General features: G+C 61.8%; 1 protein-coding gene across 1 annotated transcript in view; it reads right to left on the reverse strand.

Annotated features, from left to right (window-relative positions):
* Window positions 1-1150: 1150 nt before the first annotated feature.
* Window positions 1151-11445, reverse strand: part of NECAB2 (N-terminal EF-hand calcium binding protein 2) — a 26254-nt gene continuing 15959 nt past the window's right edge. The window contains exons 5-12 of the mRNA XM_035024699.1: window positions 10972-11108; window positions 8489-8607; window positions 8257-8336; window positions 5274-5327; window positions 4559-4671; window positions 2376-2453; window positions 1799-1890; window positions 1151-1582 (exon numbers count right to left, since the gene is read on the reverse strand). Coding sequence (XP_034880590.1) covers window positions 1554-1582; window positions 1799-1890; window positions 2376-2453; window positions 4559-4671; window positions 5274-5327; window positions 8257-8336; window positions 8489-8607; window positions 10972-11108 — 702 coding nt within the window. The 3' untranslated portion in view covers window positions 1151-1553. The remainder of the gene's footprint in view (window positions 1583-1798; window positions 1891-2375; window positions 2454-4558; window positions 4672-5273; window positions 5328-8256; window positions 8337-8488; window positions 8608-10971; window positions 11109-11445) is intronic.

The following is an 11445-nucleotide window of genomic DNA, read 5'->3' on the forward strand; positions in this document are numbered from 1 at the left end:
TGCCACTCTTGTGAGCCAGGCAGTCCTGGTCTTCAAGGAAGGGTCTTCTCCCTGTGTTATAGGTGAGAAAATGGGGGCTCAGAGAAGCTGGCTGCAGGGGCATGCGTCTGGGAGGTGCAGAGCTGGGATCCGAACCTGGTTTTTACACTTCCTGCAAGCACATGTTGTAGGTCACTGGTGTTTCGTGAAGGGCCAGCATCCAACCCTGCCAGGAGGTGGCAGGACAGCTGTCCTCTCGTTCTCATGTCACAGGCTGGCGGCTCCGGGTGCATCTGCGGCCCCAGGGCTCCCACCAGGTCCCACCGACCCACTGTTGCCCTGGTTTAGGACCTTTCTGTGCCCCCTCCATCCTGCCTGCAGACGGGGAGCCAGAGTGCTCTTTCCTGGTCTGTTGAGATTTGTGTGTCTGACCTCTCTGGTGCTAAGACACAGAAACAGAGCAGGCAAGTTAGAGAGGTTCCAGAACAGGACTTGAAATGTCTTGTTGGCATAGCTCACTTACAGGTGTGTAGTGAAGGATCCACTGTGCCTAGAGCAGTCTGGCCTTGGCCCTGGGCTCCCAGGAGGTGACCTCTAGGAACCTTGGACTGTCCTGACCTCAAACCTCTGTGTTTACCTGGGGTCTCTGACCAGGAGGTTTCAGCTTGACCTCCAGAGGGGCTGGAGGCTAGGTCAGCCCGGGGCAGGGCTGGCCCCAGGGGGAAGCTGACCGCCGAGGCTCTGGAGAGCAGTACTCCATGCACGTGGTCATGCCTCTGTGCCGGGAGAAAGGGGGCAGTTGTAGGCTCTGGGCCTGCTCTCCGCCACCCCTGCACAGCTTCCCTTTGCTGTTGCCGTAATTCGTAGCTGAGTGAAAGGGTGCCGCGGAGTTCAGGGAGTTACTGAGCCACAGGGGGACTCTTGGGGACTCACAGAACTTTGGAACGGGCAAGACCGTGTCTGTTAAAATACATACCTCAGCTTTATCAGCTCCGTTTTCCAGATAAGGAAACAGGCCAAGGTTTCATGGCCACTAAGGGGGCCCCATGCACCGAGACCGCTTTGTTCCTCTAGTGGCCCTGCACTAGAAAATTCGAAAGCAAAACACAGCACGCGGCCGTTCCCAACCAGGGTTTATTGGTGCCTGACTGCCAAGCAGGGCACGGGCTACGTGGGCTCTATGGTCCTGTGCAGCAGGGCCCAGGCCGAGGGTGGGCACTACAGGGTCTCAGCTCCTACCAGGGAGAGGAATGGCCCCCAGGCCCATGAGGCAGTGGCCCAGGGAGGGGCCGGTCTGCTGGGGGTAGGGGGGGAGGAGAGGGTCATGCATGGCCACTGGGCTGGGGAGGGAGGGTGCTGATTCCAGGAGGCTTCCCTGTGCATTCTGTGTCTCGGATGCTGCTCTGCCTTGGGGGGTGGGGGGGGTCGGGGCAAGGGCAGGGGCTGCTCCTTCACATCACACAGGGAAAATACATTCTTGTCTGGAAGTATATTGAAAAGACAGGTTGTATACCAAAGTTTCTAGAAAAGAGTGGACAGAGTGGCAGGTTGATCCAAAGGCCTCCGGGAGGTGGTCAGGCATGGCCCACAGTACACCAAGCAGCTGGTGGCAGGAGAGAGACAGAGGAGGGGGGTGGGAAGGGCAGCCCCTGCCCACACTGGAGGCCCACAGCCCTGGTGCTGGAGGCTCTGCCCCACTCTCGGCTCGAGGTTGCAGGGCTACCTTGTATCGTGGACCCTATCCCCTCTCAGGGGCTCGCCTCTTACACCCTTGGTCTCCCCGCTTCTAGGACCCTCTGCACACCCCACTTCCGTCTACCTGGCACCAAGATCCTGGAGAGGGCCTCGGGCTGACTCAGCGTGTCCACCTTCACGTGCCGGAACGCCTTGCACACGGGACTCTGCAGGTGCCTGCAAGCCAGGGGAATGGGGAGGGGTGTGCTCTGGGGGTTGGGGGAGCCTCCAGTGTGGGCGCAGGGGGGTCCTGGCTCTGCCCAGGATGGGAGGCCTAACCCCTTGTTCACCATGCTCGGCGCCTCGAGCCAGGGGGTAAAGATACGGAGGCCAGGCCTCAGGGAGGGGCAGGCTGAGGGGGCAGGGGACAGCCCAGCTCTGGCCTCCCAGAGTGTTCTTACTCAGAGAACTTTCTGGAGTTTTAGCCCCAAGTGGAAACAGCCTTACCCTCGGCTCCCAGGGCACGACCTGGGTTCAGAGCCCAGCTGGGGGGGGGGGGGGGGCGTTCGAGGCATAGAAATGTGCCTCCCATGGCATTTAGGGCCCCTGGCGGCCCGGTGCGGCGCTCCTTATTACCCTGCCCACCCAGCTCTCCAGTGATGCCCGGGGGCGCCTGCATCCTACCCCTGACCCACCGCGCCTGGAGCTCACGCTGGGCTCACCTCCTCCACTCCTCCTCAGTCTCCCAGAACTCGTAGACCACGAAGGTGAAGCCGTCCGCCAGCCTCACAGCTGCGATGCTGAAAGAGAGGCTCCAGCTGGGGGGGGCCGCCCCTGTCCCCCTCGAGGCAAGGCCCCCCCCCAGACTGGTCAGTTCAGGGAGTATCCCCCCCACCCATGACAGGGCCCGCCCTGCAAAGGGGCCAAGAAACACTCATTCTGTTCATTTAAAAACCCTACCTACCTTCCTTCAAAAATAAAAGCATCTTCCTCTTGCCACGCTGTCCTCTAGAATTGTTTCATTTAATGCTTGAAACAGTCTCGGGAGTTGGAATTGGACCAGCAGTGGCTTGGGAAGGCCTGCCTGGAAGGCCTGCCTGGGGTCAGTGGGCCGGCAGGCCCCCTACCTCCCCTTAAAGAGGGCTGATCCTACCTGGGCCAGGGGAGGAGGCAGGGGGCTGCCTCCCCGAGCATGGCTGACCTGGCGGGGACAGGGGGAGGCTCTAGGATTCCACCGTCTCTAACCCCATCCCCATTGGGACCCTCGGCTGCGCTCCTGCCTTCTGCTTTCTCACAGCTCCGCAGAACAGAATGCGCAGCATCCCACGAGGAGGAGGATTTGGTCAGGGGTGGCCGTCCCTGTACAATCACGGGCCCTTCCAGCCCTAACCGCACAGGATCGAGGCTGCTGGTCGTAGCCTCAAAGCACACGTGGGGCTGTGGGCTCGTACTCGGGGAGAGGACGGGGCACGCGTGTCCCCCACTGACCGGACGTAACCCTTCCCCCGACGCGGATGGCACAGCTTGGGAGCGATTTGGTTCACGTACGTTCAGTTACTGGGTGATGAAAGCCCCCGTGGGGACTGCATTTGTCTGGCTGACAGCACACGGGTTGCTTGGGGGGGGGGGGGGGGGGGGGGCGACACGCAGGCAGGCGTGGGGCACAGGGAGGACAGGCCTTCCCACGCAGGCATGAAGCCCCACTGCGTCCCGCCTGCTGCCCTCCCTGTCCCCCGTTCTCGCCCACGGTGAGCGCGCCTCCACTCCCGGGGTCGCCCCACTTGTATGTCAGCGCCTCGACTGCTGGCTGGACTTTAACGTGGCCCCAGAGGCCTGTAGGACACCCCCACCAGCACACCTGGCCTCTCCCACCCTTCTAGCCCAGCACACAGCACCATCCCCTCTCGGGTTTAAGCCAAAGGCTCTCCACTCAGCCTTGCCTCCTCTCTCCACCTTCCTCCATCCCAGCCCCTCACAAGGCCGGTCAGCTGGGCTCCGAAACCCACAGCGCGGGAAGGCCTGCCCCTCTCCCGAGACTGCGGGGCCCCTCCTGGCCCTGGTCCCCACTCGCCCTTCTTCCCACACAGGAGACCAGACCACGTCTGCCTTCTCTCCAGCATCTCCCGCACGGTCCCGACCAGCCCCAGTTCTCTCTGCTGGTGTGACTGTCAGGCCACACCAGGTGCTGGCTTTGTCCCCAGACTCGGCACCAGCTGATCCCTGGCCCAGACTGCCCTTCCTCAGATCCTGCGGGTCGGGCTGCTCCTCGCTCTGGCCTCAAGCACATGCAGCCCCTCAACCCAGAGCAAACCCTTCCTGAAGCCCCCCTCCAGGACCCTGCTTCCTGGCCCCGTCGGGAACCCCTCTCTCTGCCTGCCCCTCTGCCTCCTAGAATAAATGCTCAGCAAGAGCAGGGGCCTGCTTCCCGGCTGTATCCCCAGGAAGCAGGGGGAAGGTGCCTGTGCTCTGGAGGCTGAGACAAGCGAGCTGGGGGGAGAGAACCACGGCAGGGACCGGAGGCTCCGGCTGCTCCCCGGTGGCCTGGGCCAGCAGCCCTCGCTCAGCGCCACCAGCAAGGCTGAGACGTGGCCGCGTCCAGCCTGGGCGGCAGGGAGCAGAGGGTGAGGCCCGGGGGCGGCCGCGCACCCGGAGTCAACGCAGACTGCCCCAACCCCTGGCCTGGGTCCCTCACGGCCCCTACTCCACTGTCACCTCCAGCAACCCCAGGGAGGACGAGGAAGCTAAAGCCAGGGAGACAGAGTCCCGGCCACGTTCACACGGCAGGGCAAAGCCGGGACCAACGAGGGGCTTCCCTGGGGCACGGTTTGTTCTCAGGGGGAGCCCGCCCTCCACCCCCAGGCCGAGGTGCCCGCGCCGCACCTCCCCCTCCCCCCAGCTCACTCACTGGAAGCAGTTCCTGGCTCCGGCGGTGCCCCGCACATATTGGCGCAGGGAGTCCACGAACTCGCTCAGCTGCTCAGGGCACACGGCCATCTCCTGCCGGACCAGCTGCAGGTGCTGTGGGACCGGGGGGGGGGGGGGCGTGAGCGTGGGCCGCCCGCCCCCACTCCACGCCAGCCCTCTCCTCCCAGGACCCCTCCCTGCCCCCTGGGCACATCTCAAGACCCGGCCTCCCCAGACCTTTCAGAGGACAGGACAACTGGCCAAAATAAAACCAAAGAAACCCATGGACACACAGGCCCCTTCTTTCTTACACATGAAACTGGCCAAAAAGAACTAGGACTTCAGAGCTCAAAGCTGCGTAACCCCACCAACGCAGGACAGCCAACAAGGGTGCTTAAAGAGGCTCTGCGGACGTCGGGAGCTGCCTGCAAGGCTCCCTGCTCCGAGATGCAGCCTCAGCAGCGCCCAGCAACCTCCACTTCTGCTTGAACCCGGGTTTTGGGGTCACTGGGCTGCTCACTTTGCTCTGAGCCCAACTATTTCGTCCAAAAGTAAACCAGCCCTGGGAGGGCTGGGTGGCCAGGAGCTGGGGCTGCGTCTCCCCTGGTGGTGGTCCCGGGGTGGGGGTGGTCAAGGCCAGGGAGCTGCCGGCATCGAGTCCGGGCTCAGGCAGGGATGGGGCCACAGGAAAGGGACAAGAAGGGAGCAGGCCTCACCATGTTGGTGCCTTCTTCATCCGAGAGGCGCTGCTGAAGGTCAAACCAAAGGGTCTGAAACAACAATGCACAAAGACATGTTGGAGACAGAGGCCACCTCCCCCAGGGAGGCTTCCAGGACCACCACAATGAGACCAGAGTACCCAGAGCCATCAAAGAGCTGCAGCCTCTCCACCGCAAGGTTCCAGGGGCTCTGGAGTCCCCAGGCAGCTGGACAGGACCCAGTCCACCCTCCATACACCGTGCTGGCTCTGCGGGGAGCTGGGAAGCCAGGCTGGGAGACCGACGGCAGACAGCCCTTCTGGCCTTGGCATGTGGGAGCACTGGGAAGCACAGAGGCCACCCAGACCTGCCCAGCGGGCATTCTGTTAGCAGGGGAGGGTAGTCTTGGGACAGGCAGCAGTGGGGGCTTGAGTCTCGAGTCCAGGATGCTGGGTTTTTGCCACAGCTGCTGGCCACAGCCCTGAGACTCCCCATCAACCGACCAGTCACCCCGAGTCCTAACCCCTGGCGCCTCGTGAATCTAACGGGCTGGCCTCCCACACGCCTTGAACTAAACACTTCGCCAATACATCTTGCTGAACTGTGCACGCAGAGGTAGGTGCTGGCCCACCGTCAGCCCCAAGCCAGCAGGACCCGCGTGCATACTGCTCACGACCCTGAGCCGGTGTCTAGAACAGGGCACCTGACGGATGCTCTCGCTGTTCCAGAGCACAGAGCCCTGGGTGAGCGCTGGAGACTGGGTGTGAAGCCAGGGTCTCTCTCCTCCTGAGCCACAAATTTGTGATTCTTCTTCAACTTGGGCGCCTTTGTGCCTATCCCCGTCCACCCTCCACGAGGACAGCCTGCGTCTCCGGCACAGTCACAGACCCGGGTCCTTGCTCTCGCGCGTGGAGGAGGCACGAGTGGGAGACCCGCAGCTGGCTAAGGAAAACAGCGAGCGGTAATGGGGCATGTGACCTGTGCAGTCACCCCGTTGAACTTCAGAATGTCTGAGCAGGGGGCCCTGCGTGCTCCTTTTGCATGTGCCCGAAACGGCCTCGCAATTTCTGCAGCCGGTCCTGCGGAAAGTACCCACTTCTCAGAAACGCGGCGCCGCTAGGAGCTTTACCGGAGGCCAGGGTGGGCCTGGCACGTCATCCTACAACCGCATAGGTGGCCCCTGGAGGCAGGGGCTGCAACTGGTTCCCCTGGCTTCTGCGGGCCAGCAGGGCCGCCGAGGGCGGAGGGCGAGGATGGCGGCGAGGCTGGGGGGTCTGCCCCGCCCCCTCCAGCGCCCCATCAGCCCCACCCAGGCGGAGCGGGCAGGCGCAGGTTGGCGGGCGGAGGGCCGGGAGAGCCCCGGCCGACCGGATTGGCTCCCGCCGGCGGCCTGCACCAATCAGAGGCCGGCAAGGGGGCCCCGCCCCGTCTCCGGGACACCCAGGTGCTCTGAGGGCTCCAGCCCGCTGGTTGTTAAGGCGACCGGGTGCTAAAAATAAGCCTCAAAGACCCGCCCCGTGGAGGCGCTCCGAGTTGCTATGACAACCGGGCCTCAGGGTCCCGCCGGGCCCTTTTCCCACCGCTCCCACTCAGCGGCCTCCGCCCTGCAGGCGGGTAGCGGCGCCTCCCTCCGGCTCCCCTCCAGGTCTGGCCTCAGCCTCCCTCGGCGGGGGGACCCCGCCCCCACGAATCCCTCAGAACCCCCGAACCCATCAAAGTACTTTTTTGCCCTTTTGCCAAAGACGTAAAAAATTCAGCGAGGTAGGAGCCACGGAAAAGGTCTGTAGGCGCAGAGCTGGGAGCTGCCTGCTCCCGCAGGCAGGCAGGGCAGGCAGGGCGCCCGGGTCCGGGTTTGGTATCAGAAGAGCCAGTAGCGATTGCTACCAACCGCTCTTAGGAGATGCTCGCCGCACGCAGGCTCTGGGCTAGGCCATGAAGACCTCATTTTCTTTAATCCTCACAGCAACGCTGGGAGGACGACTATCCTGAATACTTCTCTGTGGTTAGAGCGGGAATCTGAGGCTCAGAGAGGGTAAGTCACTGGCCCAGAGTCACACAGCCAAGTGCTGGAGCCGGGATTCAAATAGCAATCTGAGACCTGAGCCCATTGGTCAACCTCAAGGCCGCCTGTTGTCTTTCTGCCAACAAATGGTCATTGTTATGGGCTGACCTATTTCCTCTCCAAAATCCTATGTGCAAGTCCCACCCCTCGGCACCCGAGCACGGGACTATGTTTCGAAATAGGGCCTCTGAAGAGGTAATTAAGATGAGGTCCCATGGGTGGGCCCTGATCCAACTTGACCGTTGTCCTCAGATGGAGATCAGGACGCAGACACGCACAGAGGGAGGACCGAGCGAGGACACAGGAAGAAGGCGGTGTCTACGGCCCAGAAGAGAGGCCTCAGGGGACAGCCTCATCTCAGACGTCTAGGCTCAAACCCCAGGCTGGGCTTTCAGCCCCGCTCGTGGTACCGGTTATGGCCACCGTGGGAGACTAATGCGGTCCTACTCTGAGGACCTACTCAGTGGTGAAATGTTCTCTGAAGACAGGATTCTGTAGAGACTGTGCCATTTTCTATTACCCATGGACGTGCCAAATCGTATCTGGTCATTCGGGATGTTTCTCATCTCCCCTGGGACATCGCAGTCCCTCATCCACCACCTTTTGGCATCACCTGCCCAGGCCACGCCCACCTTCGAGCAAAGCTGCAGGAAGCCTTGTCCCCTCGCCTTCCATGTCCCTGCTGACTCCTTCCTGCTCCTTTAGACGCCCCTCCGCCCCTCCGGGCTGCCCCCAGCCCTGGGACAGCTCCCCACCCCCAGCACCTCTCCTTGGACTTGTGCAAAGGACATTTTCTCCCTAGTCTTGTTCTCCATCCCCCCTTGCCCCCTGGGTGATGCCCTCTCCAAGGTCCCTGGCTCCTGTCCGGACTCCAGACCCAACCCTACACTCACTGGGTGCAGAGGACAGGGGAGAAGGGCGAGGGCTAGGCGGGCTTACCTTACTCTCCAGCCGTCCTATTAGTTCTGCCAAGCGGCTGATCTGGGCTTCCAGGCCCTCCTCCTTGGGGTCCGCAGTGACTAAGAAAAAGGAACGGAGATGCTGACGGTGGGCAGGGTGAGGCCTGGGGGAGGGGAGAGGCGCCCTCAGCCCTCCCAGTCCCACCTGGAGGCCCAGGCTACATCTGGGCCACCGCCAGGGCTCCCCACCCCAGGCCGCCACTCTCTCTCACCAGAAGGAAGACTCTCCCCTTGTTCCGAGGCCCCCAGCTTGGGGTTGGGGGCGTGGGGGGGCACAGCGCTTCCAGACCAGGTCTCCACCACGCCGTGGCTGGGCTTGCTGTGGTTCCGTCTGCAGTGAGTGGAGGAAACACACACATGAGGGAGGCCGCAGGACCCTGGCCGCTTCTCGCTTTGGCAAATATTAAGCACCTGCTGTGAGCGGAAATGTGCACAGTTGACCCGGTGGAGCCCCATCCCTGTGAGGCGGCCATGATGGCCTTGGTTTCCCCAAGGAGTAAATGAGGCCCACAGACAGGTGCCTTCAGCAAGACCACACAGCTAAAGGGCAGTCGGGATCCGAACTTCGCTACATTCTAGGACGACACAGCCCCGGCTCTGTGCCCGGGGGGTTCTGTTCCAGGGCGGACACCGAGCCAGGCTCCCACCCCACTGAAGTGACAGCTTCCCCTCCCTGCCTCACTGGGGCAGGGGGAGGCTGGGTCTGTACCAGCTAGACAGCCCCCTTCTCTGAAAAAGGGAGCCCTAAGACACAGTCCAGAGAGGGCACAGAACAGCACAGAGAAATCTGTGCTCCCGACTTCAGCCAGGCCCTAGAGAGAGGGGCCAGGCCCCATGTGCTGTCCCTGCCCACTGCGCCCATGCACGCGGACGTACACACAAGTGCACAGCCCGGCACGCCCTGGCGGGCACACGCGACTCACCAAGCACGCTGCGGGGCCCAACAGTGGGGGCTCAACCAATGCTCAGGGAATGGCCAAACACCCACGTGCAAAGAGATGTTGGAACACTCACCGCAGACACACAGATACACCCGGACACACACACACCGCTGGGCACACCGCCAACACGCCCTGTCCCGGGCCGCCTTCTGCCTTGGTACGTTCCAGACTCTGTCTCCCACGACCCCAAAAGCTCAGCAAGCCTCGCTCCTGTGCAGCAGGGGCTACCCCAAGTCTTTGGGGGAGGGAAAGGCTGGTGGAGACTTTGAGGTGTCCATCCCGATGCTCCACAAACCGGCAGCAAATGCAGCGTGGCCCTCAGACCACAAATGTGCGCAGCGGGAGTCCCACAGGGGCCGCGGGCTTTGAACCAGTGGCTTTCGCTCCTGGACAGGGGAGCCTAAGGGGACCTGCAGCCAGGGGACGGATTAGCTGAGATTCGGGGCGGTTTGAAGGGGGAGTGCATATGGAGATGGGACTCCCCATCGCGAAGGGCCCCCTCTGCCATCGAGGTCCCAAAGGAAGGTCCCAGCATGGGGCCGGGCAGGTGTACGTGCTGACACATGATGGGGCTGGCACAGCGCAGGGAATCGGCCGCCGACTGCACCCACCAACTCCTGTCCTACAGCAGGACAAGACCTGCAGCCTTTACTCCAGACAGTGACCAGAGTATGCAGGAAGTCTCTGTGTCAGCCTCCAGAGCTGGGGCTGTTCACTTTGGGGACCCTCCGAATCACGAGGCTGAGCGCAGACGGATGCAAAGCTGTGGGCTCAGCCACGAGGGACTCCAATCCAGCAGGCACGCTCAGGGGCCGGGGATCTGCATTTGACATTTCCCAGATAATGTGCCCGCGGGTACCCAGAGCAAACAAATTTTGGCACCAGCGACCCTGAGCAGCCTTTGCAAGCCTATCTGGCTGGGACCAGCCCTCACCAGCCACACACCACGTGCTTAAACCCCCACGGGACAGCCACGGCCACCCTGGCCACGGCGAGCCTCTGCCTGTGCAGATGCATGGCTGTGGTTCCCGTCCCCTGTTTCTGTGTCCCCTCGGCACCAGATGCATCGGCTGTTCTGGAAAGAAGGGGCAGAGGGGAATTGTCTCAACCTGGCACAGATGCTTTTCCTTGGCTTTTTGACATGCAAACATGGCCTGAGATCACTTAAATCACCTTGCTTCTCTTTCAGTCCTGCGGAGAAAGTCAGGATTCAGGGCTACTCTTTCTTCAAGGCCTCTCTTTGCAACCCCAGTCCCTCCTTCTAACAGATGGAGGCAGGGCAGGCCTCGGGCTTCCCCAACACCATGCAAAAGCAGGTGCTGGGTTTTATAGCTACTTCACTGACGGCATGTGGAAACTTCTCTGGTTATGGTAACCATGTAGTTTCCTGAAATTATTTCCAGTTTTCAGAAGCGAGGCAAATAACAGAATACTCTTGGGTAATAACGTAAGTGAGTGGTACAGGGATGTGGCAAATTGGTCAGACTCTAGGAAAGTCTTAACTCTGCGTGCACGTCCTGCACGCACCCCTGGCATTCTTCTGCACGTAGTGTCTCATTCCATCCACACACTCATTGAAAAGGCAGGTATAGAATCATCCCACTTTACAGTTGGGGAAATAGAGGCACAGAGAGGTGCAGCACCTTGCCCGAGGTCCCCCCAGCCCCCAAGCACACATGGCCCCTGCAAGCAGCAGACTGCGTGTGTATGTGCACGACAGCCCCAAGGGACACAGGGAGGTCCCGGGAACGCACCGGATCTGGCTGGTCTGCTCCTCGATGGCCTCCACCGCACTCTCCACCGAGCTCAGCAGCGACTGGATCTGATTGGCCGTCTCCTTCAGCAGAAAGCGTGTCACAAACTGGTCCACGTTGCTCCCGCCCTCGTACACCTGTGGAGGGAAGGGACGGGGCAGATGGGAGAGGGGTTACAGAGGAACTTGGGTGTTGGGGGGGGCTGAGCTGGGGGGGCACCTGGGGTTGGTGTCTCTGCCTTGCAGGAGGAAATGGGGACCCCAGTGCCTCCTGCATCGGGGGAACAGTAGAGTTCCTGCATCAGGGCACACGGGCTATGGATTCAGAGAAGACGTTTGAGCCCTGGTTTTACCACATACCAGCTCCTCATCTCTGTGACCATGAGAGCAGTCACTCTAGTATCTCTCCTGCAAGGTCATACAGGGGACTGAGTGACAGAATGTACGTAACATGCTCAGTGCCGTGCCTGCCCCA

This window comes from Mirounga leonina, unplaced genomic scaffold, assembly GCF_011800145.1.
Source record: "Mirounga leonina isolate KUSES-001 unplaced genomic scaffold, KU_Mleo_1.0 Mir_180, whole genome shotgun sequence".
In the NCBI taxonomy this organism is placed as follows: domain Eukaryota; kingdom Metazoa; phylum Chordata; class Mammalia; order Carnivora; family Phocidae; genus Mirounga; species Mirounga leonina.